The 16,012-nt window shown below is 40.0% G+C and overlaps 1 protein-coding gene across 2 annotated transcripts; it reads right to left on the reverse strand.

The window, feature by feature from the left end:
• Positions 1-8,141: 8,141 nt before the first annotated feature.
• On the reverse strand, positions 8,142-12,621 carry C1galt1c1 (C1GALT1-specific chaperone 1). 2 transcript variants are annotated; one of them, XM_087599490.1, is made up of 2 exons: positions 12,421-12,621; positions 8,142-9,384 (listed from the first exon to the last, which is right to left on the reverse strand). In XM_087599490.1, exon 2 carries the CDS (start codon positions 9,377-9,379, stop codon positions 8,429-8,431), a length of 951 nt encoding a protein of 316 aa, XP_087455616.1. In that variant the 5' UTR covers positions 9,380-9,384; positions 12,421-12,621; the 3' UTR covers positions 8,142-8,428. The 2 variants fall into 2 exon arrangements, with proteins under 2 accessions (XP_087455616.1, NP_001025204.1); NM_001030033.1 differs by having other exon boundaries at positions 8,179-9,384; positions 12,488-12,595.
• Between the last annotated feature and the right edge of the window lie 3,391 nt (positions 12,622-16,012).

Here is a 16,012-nt window from a genome sequence, read left to right on the forward strand (position 1 = left end):
CATTTCCCTTTCAATGAAGCCTCTTCAAAGAAGCTTAGGCTTAAGTTACTGTGGGACTTAACTCTGTGTAGTAAGAAGTGTGACCTTCAATTTCTCAATCTCTGGCTTCCACATCCTAAGTTCTGAGACTGTAGGTGTGCACTACTAGGACCAGTTCTAATGCAGTGCTGGGGAACAAACTCTGGGCTTCCTGCATACTAAGCAGGCACTACACTAATTAAGCTACATCCCAGTTCCTAAAGGTTTTTTTTTTTAATTTGCTGGTATAAGCATTTAGACAAAATTCAACTTAAATAAATTGGTTTTATTTAAATATATTTGAATACATATTTTTTTCTTTTTTTCGGAGCTGAGGACCGAACCCAGGTACTTGCACTTACTAGGCAAGCGCTCTACCACTGAGCTAAATCCCCAACCCCTTGAATACATATTTAAAATAGCTTCATTTAGTCTAATAGCTATAGCCACCATATCTACTAAGTAGCCTTTTTCAGATATTGCCTTATTGTTTTATAAACAGTACAAGACAAAATATATTAAAAATTTAGGTACTTACATTGTACTTATGTTGTATTTCATAAGGTTAAAGTTATATATATATATATATATATATATATATGAAGGAATTCACAAAATACTCTGCTTTCTTGCTCCTGAATGAGGTCTGAGGAGAGGCCCATGGCTTTAGTGGGCTTTTCCTGGTGTCACAGCATCCTCTCCCAAGTACCAGCCACTTAAAAGCATTTACAAAGAGGGAGGGGTCTCATTTATGCAGGATTTTCTCCAGTCTGAACCATGGCACCTCTTGATTAAGGTGTAAGAAATAAGAACCATGTCAATTAAAGCATTTTAGGTTTCAGTAGTATCTAATTTACTGCAAAAGAGAAACATAATCTAAGCTTATGTTTTTAAAGGTAATTGATGGCTTACTGCTAGGAATACTTGTTTAAAAACTCAGGCAAAGCTATTTTATACAGATTAATTATACAGATATTATCTTAAAACCATTAGTTTCCCTGTTGGTTTGAATATGCAGTAGTAGCTGTTACTCATATCAGCAGCTCAATATTTTTACCATCAAGATATTTAAATGCAGGGGATGGAGAGGTAGCTTAGTGGTTAAGAGCACTCACTAGTCTTCCAAAGGTCTTGAGTTCAATTCCCAGCACCCACATGGCAACTCACAGCTGTTGGATACCATCTTCTGGTGTGCACAAGTTCATGCAAACAAAGAACTCATGTACATAAAATATTTAAATAAATAAAAAGGTATTTAATGCAAAGGATTGGTACATAATTATTTATAGTACTAAATGTGTCCAAATACGAGAAAAAGGGGAAATAGCATTCCCCTAGGTGTTCACTATACCCAAGTTCTTCTTACATATTTTCATTAATCTTTATGATTCCATGCAGGCAGCTTTTGAGTTTGATGTTTATAAATGAGGACACTAATGCTCTGAGAATATTTAAATTGCCCAAAGATACATAGCTAGTAAACAGCAGAAATGGAATTTGAACCTAAGTCTATCCAACTGCAAAGACTGTTCTGCAGAAAACTTTCCCATAACATTTCATAACATGTTAATCTCGGCCCACAGTTGAATTACTGTGGGTCACGAGAGTGTGCATTGGTAATTTTCTGTTTCACAGTAGGCTAAGAGTGAGTAGGATTTGTTTGAAGTATGTGGGCACACAGTTGTTTATGCTGCTGAAGGGATGCTCTTTTCCTCTTCAATAGATATTCTAGGAGAATCCTTTCAAATGAGCTCAGTTCTGAGAGTTGAGCTATTCCTAGGTGTCAGTCACCTTGAAACCAGGTGATTTATGACATTTATGTTAGTTTAGAGGTTATGGCATCTAAGAGGCTTTTGCTGGGTCCCTTTAAAAAGATCCAAGGGAATAGCTAGTTATTTGGGAATAATTCCAACACTCAGGAGGCCACCACCTCTCCTCCTCCAGAGTGTGTAGGATCTCTCTGAGGCTAGCTCAAGCTATTCACTACTGTCTTAAAAAATGGTAATTAGAGAAGCATGCAACCTGCAAGGGCAGGCCTAACAATTGCTTTGAGGATAGCTGGGAGCAAATATTAATTGTGATTAAAGTTAATGTGTAGTTTGGGCTCATTGATATATGGGGAAAAGTTGAGACGTCTACTTAATGTTTTTTTTTAAGATTTATTTATTTATTATATAGAAGTACACTGTAGCTGTCTTCAGATACATCAGAAGAGGGCATCTGATCTCTTTACAGATGGTTGAGCCACCATGTGGTTGCTGGGAATTGAACTCATGACCTCTGGAAGAGCAGTCGGGTGCTCTTAACCACTGAGCCATCTCTCCAGCCCCCTACTTAATGTTTTTTGCTACAAATAAAATGATTTTATTTTGAAGGGGATGGCCCTACGATTGAACTCATGCAAAGTAGTAGCTTACTAAAAGGTTCCAGTTTCCAGTTTTGTGTTTTGTTTTTTGTTTTTTTTTTTTTTTTGAGACAGGGTTTCTCTGCATAATATTACCCTGGCTGTCCTGGTCTTACTTTGTAGACTTGGCTGGCTTCGAACTCACAGAGATCCACTTGCCTCTGCCTCCTTCATGCTGGCAGTAAAGCTGTGCGCCACCATTGCCAACTTCAAGTTTCCATTTCACTCAACACAACTCCAAACAGGACTTTTGGATGTTTTCTCCCATTCACATTTAAACCTGTCTGGCACATTTCTGTAACTGTTTAGCCCTCTGCTATGCAGTATGGTGATCACTAACCATATGTGCTACTGAGCACTGGAAATGTGGTAAATGAATTGTCATGTGCTATAACTGTCAAACACACACTGCATTTCAAAGAATGCTAACTAATTACTCTTGTGGATTACATGGTGAAATGACAGTACTTTAGATACTTTGGGTTAAGTACAATAATACTGAAAGGTAACGTTCCCTATGGCCTTTTGCTCTTTAATGTGGTTACTAAAAAATTTAAACTGTATATGCAGTGCTCGTGTTTAATATACAGACAGCAATGAAGCCTCCTCCCATGTACTTTAGAGAAATAAAGGAAGAAAAATGATCAGTACCAGTTGACCAGTCTACTTGTCCTCTTTTCCTTCTGTGTTGACAGTACTCATTTATTTAGTATTTTGTGTATTACATGTTTCTTATCAGATCCAATAATTTTTTTAAAAAAATATATTTTACATGTATAGGTGTTTTGCCTGAATGCATGTCCATGCACCACATGCCTAGTGCCTGCAGAGGCCAGGAGAAGACATTTGATCCCTTGGATCTGGAGTTATAGAAGTTTACTCCATGTTGGGAACTGAACCTGGGTCCTTTGCAAGAGCTGTCAGTAGTCTTACCCACTGATACTTCTTCTGCCCTGATCCAGGAATAAAACAAAACAAATGCCAAAACTTTAAGTCCTGCTCTTTCTGCCAGAACTTTTGCCAATGAAATAATGCAATGGCATAAATAATGTGGCTATTCTTGTGTGGAATCACTAAAAACATTCCAAAGACATGGATATTATGTCAATTTAAAGAAATAGCATCTCTCAAAATCCAGGATTTTTTAAGGCAAAAGGACTACCATATTCTAATTTTTGTGTGAATTTCTAGGAAGACGAACAAATACCTATTTACCTCCTATAGGGCACCAACTACTGACCAAAGAAAAGATTTCATCCACATCTAGCTTGGTGAACCAATGAGCTTAATGGGGATTATTTATAGAAGCATGGGCAATTTTATGCCTGGTTAAACTACTGACTGCTTATTGTCTAGGAAGGGTAGGGACTCCTCAACTCTTAATGGCCTATCTATCCTTGGTTGTTAAGGGGTGTCCTCTTGAGCTCCATTCTCAGCAACTGTTAACTGCCTATCTCTCTTTGAGAGTATGGTCCTCCTGAGTCCACACTCAATAATTGTCAACTACCTATATATTCTCAGGGAAGAGTGGGGCCTTGTGAGCTGTGCCCAGTAAGCAACTATTAATTACCATATCTTTAGGAATAGATAGGATGTTATGAGTCCTTCTCCTTATGATAGAATTAATGGATTAAATCTTGCAAATCTTGTCTGGGACTTCTAAGGATAATCACATCTGCTAAGAGTTCAAGGTGGGTGGTGGTGGCTGGAGAGATGGCTCAGTGGTTAAGAGCACTGACTGTTCTTCCAGAGGTCCTGAGTTCAATTCCCAGCACCCACATGGTGGCTCACAACCATCTGTAATGGGATCTGATGCCCTCTTCTGGTGTGTCTGAAGACAGTGACAGTGTACTCACATACATACATATAATAAATAAAATCTTAAAAAAAAGAACCTTTAGCCAGTAAGCCATCTTGCTAGTCCACGATTATCAATTTTTTTTTTGAAAAAGGGTTTCACTACATAGTATAAGGTTTAACTTGAGATCTTCCTGCCTCATCCCTTCAGCTGGGATTATAGGTGTGAACTAATAAACCCTGATACAATGATTAATTTTAAAACCTGGAAGAATTATTTTTAGGAAATTAGGTTAACTCTTAAGAACTGTTCCCATGCTAAAGGAAAACTCATTTCTGCTAGAGACTATGCAGGGTTAAGGAAGTCTAAAGGGAGGGGGGAGGTATAACAACAGAGTAGGTTGGGGGATGACAAAAATATCCCACATTTTTCTCCTGTCATCAGGGGGCATTTGAGGGAAGAAGGAAAAAGAATAGGTAGCATAAGGAAGTATACTAGGAGGGTGAGTATGAGCAAAGTACAATGATACATTCCCATTATTTTACACTCAACAAAAATTCCAGGCAAGGTGGCTCCTGCCTATAATTTCAACACTTAGAGGAGTTTGGGGCAGGGCAATTCCCTTGAGTTTCATGTCATCTAAAGAAAGCCTGTGTTTAAAAATGAAACAACAGTTTACAAAGCAAACAATGCTGGTGAGTAGATGGTTGCGCTGGTAAAGGTGTTTGCTGCTACACCTGAAGACCAGAGCATGATCCCAGGAACTCATGTGGTAAAGAGAGAACTGGCTCTTTTAAGTTTCCTCTGACCTCCACACAAGTGCTGTGGCAAGTACCTGTGCATCCATTCACACAAAATAAATGTGATAAACACATTACAACTCTACAAAGTGGCTGGAGAGACGGCTTAGAGTTTAAGAGCATGTACTGTTCTTTTAGAGAACCAGGAACAGCATTCCCAGCACACACATCCAGTGGCTCACAACTACCTGGAACTCCAGACTAGATACCCTTTTCTGGTCCCCAAAGGCACCTGCTCTCACTTGCACATAACCACTCATGCATTCATTGAATGCACTGAATTTTGCACCCAAAGAACATTTAATGGAAGAAGCAGAAATGAATGACAGCACATCACTAGATTCTGCTGTTTACAATTTTTCTAATGTAGGTATGTTCTGCTTTAAGAAAATCTAATGGGATTAGTTAAATGAACTCCAGAAAACTCTTTGTCTCATAAGCCAGATTTGATACACAATAACATTTCTGCTACATCAAAAAAGAGAAAGCCAAGGAGTATAATTTCTTTTTATTGTTGACATGTTTTCATTTTGAGGAGGATGAAGCTCATGTAAGGAAATGGCCTGGGGTTTGCTAAAGCTAGGCTACAGTGTCTTCTTAAGCAGAAAAATACAAATTCAACTTTTAGAAGACATTTACATCTTAGTTGTGGCTGAACGAGGTGTCTCAATTGTGGGTGGTTGTTTAAAGTGGTGGATCTATTCTGTTGTTATTAGCCATATGATTAACATGGCTACTCACGTTCATGATTAATTTGCATTGGACCTCTACTTTTCCTCACCTCACTCCCAAATCTCAGTGTGCTCAGGGTTAGTGTCTAGCTACTAAATGTGGATTTTCCACGTGCAGTCACCTGACATGTAAAAAAGTGTATCTGTATCTAAAACCACAGTATTAAAATTTTTGTTAGTTAATTTTTATCTACAAGCCTGGATATACATTATTTCAAAAAAGGCAACATACTATTGGAGACATTTTATAATCCAATACCATGTGTAAAAACTTAATCGAACATGAATTTGATTTTTTTTTTTCGGAGCTGAGGACCGAACCCAGGGCCTTGCGCTTGCCAGGCAAGCCCTCTACCACTGAGTTAAATCCCCAACCCCACGAATTCGATTTAAATGCCCATATTTACCTTGTTATTTATTGACTGACAAGTCAAAAGGATGCATTCTAACATTTTTGCAACATGGCTACTTTCTGTAGCCCTGCCTGTCTATTCCAGAACTCACTACCTAGACAAGGTCACACACAAAGTGATATCCCTGCTTCTGCCTCCTGAGTGACAGGGCCTGGCAATTCCAGTAAAATTTAAATACACTGGTGCTGGCAAGGTGACGCAACAAAAATAGAAATAATGTTTTACATGTATGTATGCTTCTGTCATGTGTGTACAGGCGACTGTGGAGGCCAGAAGGTGTTGAATCCCTGAGTTAAAGAAGTTGTCGACTACTCAATACGGGTAGTAGGAACTGAACTTGGGTCCTCAAAACCACGGGAAGTGCTCTTAAATACTGAGACAATTTTCTGGTCCCTAAAATAGAAAATTTTAAAGAAAGCCAGATAAATGGCTTAGTAGGTAAAGGCGCTTGTTGTGAAACTTGACAATAGAAATTTGATCTCCAGGTTCCACATCGTGGAAGGAGAAAACTAACTCCCACAAGATGCCCTCTGACCTCTACATGTGCACTTTGGCTTGTATAGCACCCCACCCCTCAATAAAATAAATGTAATAAAAATAAGAAAACATTAATGTTAGGAATAATGACTCAGTTTTTTTTTAAATCACTATACTTACACAGAACATGACATGATCTGTAGAAATTGCACCTGCAACCACATAATATGGTGCTTATTAAATAGGATTTATGATTCTTTGAAATAAATAATCCTTCAGCTTAAGCAAAATCCCAAGGAAGAAGGTCAGAGAGTATTTAAAACAAAGGCTTGACATACTACCTTGAGGATCAATAATCTGAAACACAATGCTTTCCTGAGGAAATGCACACTGGTTTGCTAAATCTGAAGGAGATATTAGAGTCACAAGACCAAGTACAAGGAATACTATATCTAAGAAGTCTCAAATTTATGAGCGCAGATTATAGGACAGGACAGAACCAAGCATAGTACACATTTAGGAGGGCAGGAATAGCTGTAGTCACAAGGCAGGCATTTTAGGTAGTCACTTGAAATTAAGCAGATGATATGGTAATCCAACATGGATGGTGAGGTTAACCATTAACCATCCATAAATGAAAACCAAAGCAAATCAGTTATGTGTGATACAATCATGATTCTGGGGAAAATCTCAGAATTTTCTAAAGTTACCAAAACAACAACAACCTCCATATTTAGGTTAGGTAAGCGATTCATCCAGATGACCAAAACCAAGGTTTTCAAAGGTGATGTGCACAGAACTCACTGTCCAGTAGACATGAGTACATCATATATTTAATCTAAGCTACAGCTCAGACCTCAAGGGGGAAAACCAGTTAAATGACATTTTTTTATAGTTACATTCCAAATGTCTGACCTGAATGCTGAAATACAGAGTTACTGAAAACTGTAAATGCTAAAGAATGCTACTTAATTAACTTTCAGAAATATTGCTTAATCTATATAAATAACTGCATGACCTCTCAAGAAAACAACTGACATCTTAACAGTGTTAATGAATACTTTAATTGCTTGGTTGTATATTTTGGGAAAGCAAATCCATTGGCATTGGTATGCCTTAAAGAGTACAAATCTGCATCAGAAGTAAGGGAAACAACTGGGCACAGTGGCATTAACACTAGCACTCAGGAGGCTAAGGAGAACTGCCAGTTCTAGGCCAGCGTGAACTACACAGTGAGACCCTGCTCCTACCTTTCTCAAGTACCTAGGCTCCCTCAGAAATTAAAGGAAACACAGGGCTATAAGTATTCTTTAATCACAAATTCCCTGGAGATCTCATTTGTATATCTTAGAAAGCTAAAATGATATATGTTTTTTTTTCCCTCGGAGGTAAGGACCAAACCCAGGGCCTTGCGCTTGCTAGGCAAGCACTCTACCACTGAGCTAAATCCCCAACCCCAATACACAGGTATAAAACCAATAAGCAAAGATACACCACAGATTTTAATGTCTATAATTTAGTCTTTATCACATAAATATAGTATTTATAAATATGTATTTGAAAAATTGTTATTCTTAAAACATTTATTTTTAATACATTTAAATTCTCACAAATGATGCAAGGCTAAAACAGCATTCCATTTGACAATGTACAAGTAGACTTCAATGTGTGATTATACCAGTGTAACCAGATAAGAAAAAGAAACATACTACTGTGTTAGATTTGTTATCAATTAAAAACAATACCATGTCTTAATATAGTTACTAAAAGCATGCTCTTGCTTTCTGTCAGTCATTCTCAGAACCATTCGGAGGTAAGAAAACCAATGCATCATTGAAAACATGTCCAAATGCCCTAAGCCGGTACACCCCATACATCATCACATGCATCTGATTAGGAGTCAGTCCATTGAAAGTAACAGCCATATCAGAGCAACATCCTTCTACTACCTGGTTTGGTTGGTTAGTCATTGCCTCTTTAATGAAAAGCCCAACAGATTTGGTATTAAACACATCTTTTCCATCGGCGTCTTCTGCATTTTCTGCAAATACTCCAGCATATTTCAGGCAGACTGCTAGCTGCTTATCTTCAGATATCTTCCAAATCATTCCTCCTTGTTCAGGACACTTTTCAGGAACACTGAGAAGGCCATTGAGTCTTTTCATTGATTCTATGCTTAAGACAATTCCTCCATCCACACTCACATATTCAAGGTCTCCAGATTTTACAGTGTGACCTAGATAGAAAGGTTGTGATGGATCCTTTCTTAACAAAAAATATTTGAGATTTTCAATAACAGCGAAAGTAGTGGGGCGTGCAAGGAAGAACCAGTTGTATTGGTCCTTGTATTTATCATAAGCATATTTGTAAGCTTTCCTCATCATCAACCACATATCATTTGTGTCCATATTAATTGACTCAAACACTTTAACATTTTCAGAACTGAAGAATTCTGCTTTGTCACAGTGTTTGGTCCAAGTCTCCTTCACTGCAGCCCAAAGACTCACATCTTTAGGTTTTACGAGAACTATACAGTATACCTGGAAACTCTTACTAAGCTCCATGCGTTCAGTCTCTGAAATTTTCAAGATATCATCTTTGTTAGGGGCTTGCAGATGGTGATGTTCATGGTGGTGCATTCTGTTTCCAATCCTAATGTGGCCTAGCATAGTGATCAAGGCACAGAAGATGCTTCCAAGCATCACACCCTTCAAAAATGAACTGCTTTCTGAAAGCATGTTTCCTGCAAAGAAAAAGACTTTTCAAATACACAGTCTAATCATTTCACTTATATACTTACATTTGTTCTCAATGTTTAAAAACCAAAGGTCCACATGCTTGAAATAAGGTGAAATCAGGTAAAAAGCATACTGTGACAAGGACTTTCAGTATCCTTCCACTAGTATTGGGTCACCATTAGGTAGAAACTGCAAGATTATAGAAACTTATTCACGGAGTGGTATTTGCAGTGTGTGTGTGGGGGGGGGGGAGAGACGAGAGACAGAGACAGACAGAAAGACAGAGACAGAGAGGAGTAATTTTGTACATCATTTAACTAAGTGGCAAGTCAAAGCATTAGCCTAGAAACTAATGTGATAAACATTGTTTTTCCATTATTCTCTAAAAATTTTGTATGACAAACTTGCACTGTTAGTATTTCTGGCTATTATAGAAGAGCTTTTAGATCAAGACCTTTAAGTTGAACAGATACTCAATTTAAACTCAAATTTCTCTTTTCTTTCTTCGTTTTCTTTCTTCCTTTCTTTCTTCCTTTTCTTTCTCTTTCTTTTTTCTTTTCTTTCTTTCTTTCCACTTTGTTTTTTCGAGACATGGTTTCTTTGTGTAGCCCTGGCTGTCCTGGAACTCACTCTGTAGACCAGCTGGTCTTGAACTGAGAGATCCACCTGCCTCTGCCTCCTGAGTGCTGGGAATAAAGGTTTCCCGCCGCCACACCTCAGCTACAGCCACAACTTCTGCCGCCGCCGGTGCCATCACTGTCACCACCAGCACTGCCACCACCAGCACCACCACCCACCTATTATTTCTCCTCCTCCACCACCACCACCTCCACCACCACCTCCTCCTCCACCACCACCACCTCCACCACCTCCTCCTCCACCACCACCACGACCGACCACCACCACCACCACCACCACCACCACCACCACCACCACCACCACCACCACCACGTCTCAAATTTATTTCAACCTACTGCTTGATTTAACTGATGGTTAATGTCCTGAGGTATTTTAAGCAACTTAAAACACATTTCTTGTGGTTAGTATCATATGTTATAATTAACTCTGTCTCTAAGACTAAATGTCTTACTACATAGTTTATCAACTATTGATATAATAAAAGTCCACAATGGGAAGTTGTTTGGAGAAAGAAGTCAATACAGGCATATTTGAGGAACATTTGTGACTATTTTTATCTCTTCAAAAGATACTTAATTCCTTGAGAAAGTAAAAAAGGGTGGAGGGGAACCTCCTGTGTTTTAATTTCAATTAGAAACTGGAAGGAAAGCCAATTAAAAAAAACCAGCTGGAAAATGTTATGGTTTACTTTTTTGCTCGTCAAGGCTGATGCTTTCCAGTTTCCTCTGCAACTCTTCAAAGTTCCACTGTGCTCCTTCTACTTCTACTTTGTCTGTTTTGGTTGAAAAGAACCTTAGAAGCTACCTGAGGTAATTTTTCTCATTTAAAGAATACGCCCAGTTATGTGTCAATTAAAAGAATGGAACTGGAAAGATGCTTCAGTGGATATTGAGGAGCCCAGTTCCAGACCCAGTGCCAATATAAAAAGCTGGGCAAGGCAACCCCCAGCACCATGAGGTTGGAGACAGGGGACTATTGAAACTGTTGGCCTTCAGCATATTTCCTGGTTCAGGAAGAATAAAGGGGAGAGTGATAGAGCAGGCTACCTAAAGTCTACCCTTATCTGATTCTAATGCTCAATTCGGTGACACCCTCTAGTGACACACACACACACACACACACACACACACACACACACACACACACACACACACACACATTTCTTTTAAGTGGAGAAATGGAGGACCATAAAGGTTAAATAACTGACCTAAAGTCAGGGGTAGAAGGGACCTATAAGTGAGAAATGTGGATCTAGTAAACATAAGTGATGCTTTCACCAAAGTTTGCTATAATGCTACAAGGATACTATACTGACAATTCTTGTGTTCTCTGTCTCTGTCTCTCCCTGTCTCTCTCTGTGTCTCTGTGTCTCTGTCTCTCTCTCTCTCTGAGATAGGGTCTCACTATGGAGCTCCAGCTAGTCTTGAACCTGTGATCCCTTCATTTACCTATGTGCTGGCATAACTTGTATGTGGCACCACTTCTGGCTCCTATTGTTTTCTTATAAAAGAAATGAACTTCGACTTCTACCACAAAGACAGCTGTCTGCAGGACAGGTGCGATTTCTCTGAGTGTTTGGGGAAGTGGGTGGGGAAAGGCAAGATGGTAGTTTCCCTATGTAATCCCGAGAACTTGGTCAATAAACAGTTCTCATAGGAAAGGAGAAACAACAGAAAAGCTATGCTTCCAAACAGTATTGTAACATTCACCTTTATATTAGTTGTCATAATTGCAGTTCTTTCTTTCTTTCTTTCTTTCTTTCTTTCTTTCTTTCTTTCTTTTTTTTTCGGAGCTGGGGACCGAACCCAGGGCCTTGCGCTTGCTAGGCAAGTGCTCTACCACTGAGCTAAATCCCCAACCCCATAATTGCAGTTCTTATCACATGATTATTATTTCTGGCCAATACACAACAATCCAGACAAATCCCTTACTGATTTTGTGTCAAAATTTTCCTGAACTTTTCCTCCTAACGGCAAAAATACTATTAAAACTCAGAACATCTACATACAAATTCTAAACAAAATATTTTGTACAAATTATCTTAACGGTTTTTTTTTTTCGGCTGAGGAACAAAAGAAAAATCTAACACCAACAATCCGCATGATAGGATATTTTGTACACAGTAGGGAACTTAAACTGAACACACAAGAGAAAGCGGAAAGTATATTTTTGAAACAAACTTTTTTTAGAAGGAGAAAGTGGATGGAGATCAAAATGGAGACTGGGTACTAGTCTGGACTTAAGTGTCCCCACTGAAGGGCCAAGGGAGAATCTCTAGGAAGGCTACTTTTCCCCACTCCCGCTGGGTCCTCCCGCAGCACCTGCCAAGGCATCCCTAGTGGAGCATGCTGGGAATGGGCTAAGACCCAGCATAGGGCCCCAGGCTAGGGCCCAGGCCTTACCAAGGGAGTGAGAGAAACAGTTGCTCTGGGTTGTGCTTGAAGTGGGGGCCGAGGTTTTGGCACTCACCGCATCTAGAATGGCTCCAGGGCAGGAAAGCGCTGCCTTACGCCGCTTTCCTCTCACGTCCACGGCCCACTCGGTTACGCTCTGGACCAGGCTGCTCTAGACGCAGGCGGTATCCTCTCGTTGGTTTCATTAATGACGAGCAACACAGGAAGCTGACGACAGTGGGGTCGGGCGGGGGCGGGGCAAGAGCTGGGTACCGGGTGGGGGACGGGCTCCGCGAGAAGCCAAAAGGGCCTGCTCCGCCCCGAATTCAGACCTGACGTAACCGGCACGCTCAGCTGTACCCAATGGAATGCCCCGAGGGGCGTTCGTGTGTTAGGCCCGCCCACGCGCGCTTCCTAGTTCTCCCTATGAGGCGTGGAAACTGCCAGAGTCTGAAAGAGCTGGTTCCTACCTGACATAGATTTCTCGATCTTTCTCTAACCTCCTCCAATATGTTGGTACCCTTGTGGTGACAAGAAGGTGTTCCTCCCAGTATTCCTAGCCTGGAACCAAAATGAAAGTCATTGAAATTGTCATCGCATTGGGGAGCAAGAATTGGCTGTAGTTACAAGGGTGGTAGGTTTGAAGCCACAGCCTTGTATTGATCTAATCTTTAGTCAAGTCCTTTGATACCCCGGAGAAGTGGCTTCATTTACACGCTGCCTGTGTTCCTTTGTTGTGTTTGGAAAATATCACAGTAGTACCTATCTCACAGGTTATCAGTTAGTGTACATAACTCCCCTAGCAAAAGTTGAAGTGTAAAGTAAACATTTAGTAAATGTTGGTTCTGTGTATTCCACCCTGTATTACTAGCACATAGTGCCAGTATGCAATAGACAAATATTTGTGGAGTTAATGAATGTTAGAAATACAGGTGGAGAACCAGACCCGGTACAGGATAAGTGTTGCTTTCAAAGGACTACCCAATAAATTAAAGGCAGAGCTGAGTGTACACTCCAGGTCTAATTAGGACTACAGAACCCCGAAATAAATGTTTAGTCTCTTGAAGTGCTCTTTTGTAGCTGGTGCTGTTCAGTCACACTTGTAATGTCATCATCACTAGGGAGGCCAAGGCAGAAGGAAATGTTCTGTCACTAGATTTAGTTCAGGTAACACTGAGATGTGACTTGGGCCTGAATTCCTGAAGACACATACATTTGAATGGTGACTGGCAATACCTTAAGTACAATGAAAAGTTCAAGAAGTCTTGTAATGACACTTAGATTACAGGAAATTATTATTCTGGCAGTAGGATCTTAATCTGGGGGCCATGTTCTTGACAAACCTTCCACTTCCTTGGGTGGGGCATGTTTGTGTTTGAGCTAAATACAGTCACAGTGTTCAGTGCTGTTTGCTAGGTGAAAACAAATTGAGTGCACGTATTCTACACGGGCCTGGGTTTTCTGCAGCAGGCCTATGAAGAGTGCTTGGTCTTTTTACTGTACATGAAGCACCTTTCCTTTTTCCTTGTCAATGCAGACATCCAATTTATCAATATCCTAAACAAACAAACAACAGAACTGAAGTTTTTCACCCACATTATCATCTTCCACAAACTCTTTGGCCCACATCTTCATCATCTTCCTCATCTTTCTCTAGAGACTTGTGAAAGGCATGAATGGGAGAGTTGGAGAGGTTGCCAGGCGGCTTTGTTTCAGTTTCCACAGTAATTCATTCTCAGTGGCATCATAGCTATCAGTGCTTCCCCCCACCCCCCGCCCCTCTTTTTGACCTTCTTATTCAAAGGACCAGCTGTCCTCTATCACAGTGAAAGTTTTCTAATTTGAATTAGGTACTGGGTTATTTTTGCCAAATATCTAACTACATTTGTGTTGAATGAAGCTGGGCCAATCAATTCAATTTTCATCTATTCGTTTCCAATGCTTTCTCATAGTTTTTACTAAACTGGACTCATTCCCAGAGATGGCTAGGAAATGTTTCTCATTCTATAACCTTCTTATAAAGCCAGCACTGTCCTCTCTCTTCTTTGATGGTAGCATACTATCTGACAGGGAACACAGATGATCAATTTCACTGTCCAGATGGACTATTAATTTCTGCAAAGGCCCGAAGTGTTGGTTCTTATTTCTCTCTCTGTGTGTGATTATGTATAATTAAATGCTATATTAGTAATGACAACACAAGGAACAGCCTCATAAAGATCGAAGCAGCTGAAGTTCCCTTTGTAGATTCAAACGAGTGGAATTTCCACACTAGTGGGAAGTTGAAAATAGATTTAGGGCACATTGTCTACTGCTCATTTCTTAGCCAGGTTGTACAGGTGAAATGCCACCAGAGAGTGCCAAAACTGAACAAAAATACAGGTTTACAAAATAATCCTAAAACCAAGACTCTCAAGCAGTATTGAAGTTTCCTCTGAAGAGGAAATCCTCATTTTATAAGCTTTCAGCGCACTTACGCTGGATAATTTGCAGAAGAATTTTGTTTTTCTTTTTTCCTTCCTTCCTTCCTTCCTTCCTTTCTTCCTTCCCTCCCTCCCTCCTTTCCTTCCTCCCTCCCTCCTTTCTTTCTTTCTTTCTTTCTTTCTTTCTTTCTTTCTTTCTTTCTTTCTTTCTTTCTTTCTTTTGTCTTTAAGGATCAATTTTCAACCTGACAGTAGTGGTATATGCCTTTAATTCTATCAGTTAGGAGGCAGAGGCAGGCAGATTCCAGTGAGTTTGAAGTCAATGTGGGAAGCAAGGCCGCCACCAGGCTGAGACCGCTGTTTGCTCAGAACCAGGTTTGGTTCTTATTTTTAAGGAACATGATTGCTCGTTTCATAGTGTGCTCTGGACAGCATCACTGGCTGTAAGGTGCCAACAGTTCAGCATGCAGTGCTTCTGGGATCAGGCCCAAGCCTTGTTTTAACTAATATGTGCAAGGCCCTGGGTTCAGCCTAGTTCTGCTAAGAGAAAGAGTGGTGATTAGATTGGCACAATGTAATTACCAAAGATGATTCATGGATACTTTGAACTTCATACTACTCTCTATGTTTGTATGTATATTTTTTAAAAAAAATGTTTGTAATTAGGGGCTAGCATGGTGGTGCAAACCTTTAATCCCAACAGTTGGGAGGCAGAGACAGGGCGTTTGAGTTCAGCTACATCTACATAGTGAGTTTCAGGCCAGCCAGGGCTTCATAGTGATACCCCCATCTCAAAGGGAAAAAAGTCATAATTAAACATTTTCATTCATATAGCAAGGAGGTCACTCAAGAATTGGGATGTTTGGGCTGGAGAGATGGCTCAGCGGTTATGAGCACTGACTTCTCTTCCAGAGGTCCTGAGTTCAAATCCCAGCAACTACATGGTGGCTCACAACCATCTGTAATGGGATCTGAAGCTCTCTTTTGGTGTGTCTGAAGACAGTGACAGTGTACTCATATAAATAAAATAAATAAAACGTTTTTAAAAAAAGAATTGGGATGTTTGATTGGTATGCTGGAAAAGGTAGTTGGGAATACCTGAGCTCAAAGGGAATTGTGATGAGCTTTATGATGCTCATCTAAGTCAAAGGATGTCCCCGCCAGCGGGGACCCAGTTA

This window comes from Rattus norvegicus, chromosome X (assembly GCF_021556685.1).
Source record: "Rattus norvegicus strain SHRSP/BbbUtx chromosome X, alternate assembly SHRSP_T2T, whole genome shotgun sequence".
Lineage (NCBI taxonomy): Eukaryota > Metazoa > Chordata > Mammalia > Rodentia > Muridae > Rattus > Rattus norvegicus.

Coding starts and splice junctions, on each gene's coding strand:
- C1galt1c1 (XM_087599490.1), bottom strand. CDS start 9,379: ATGCTTTCAGAAAGCAGTTCATTTTTGAAGGGTGTGATGCTTGGAAGC.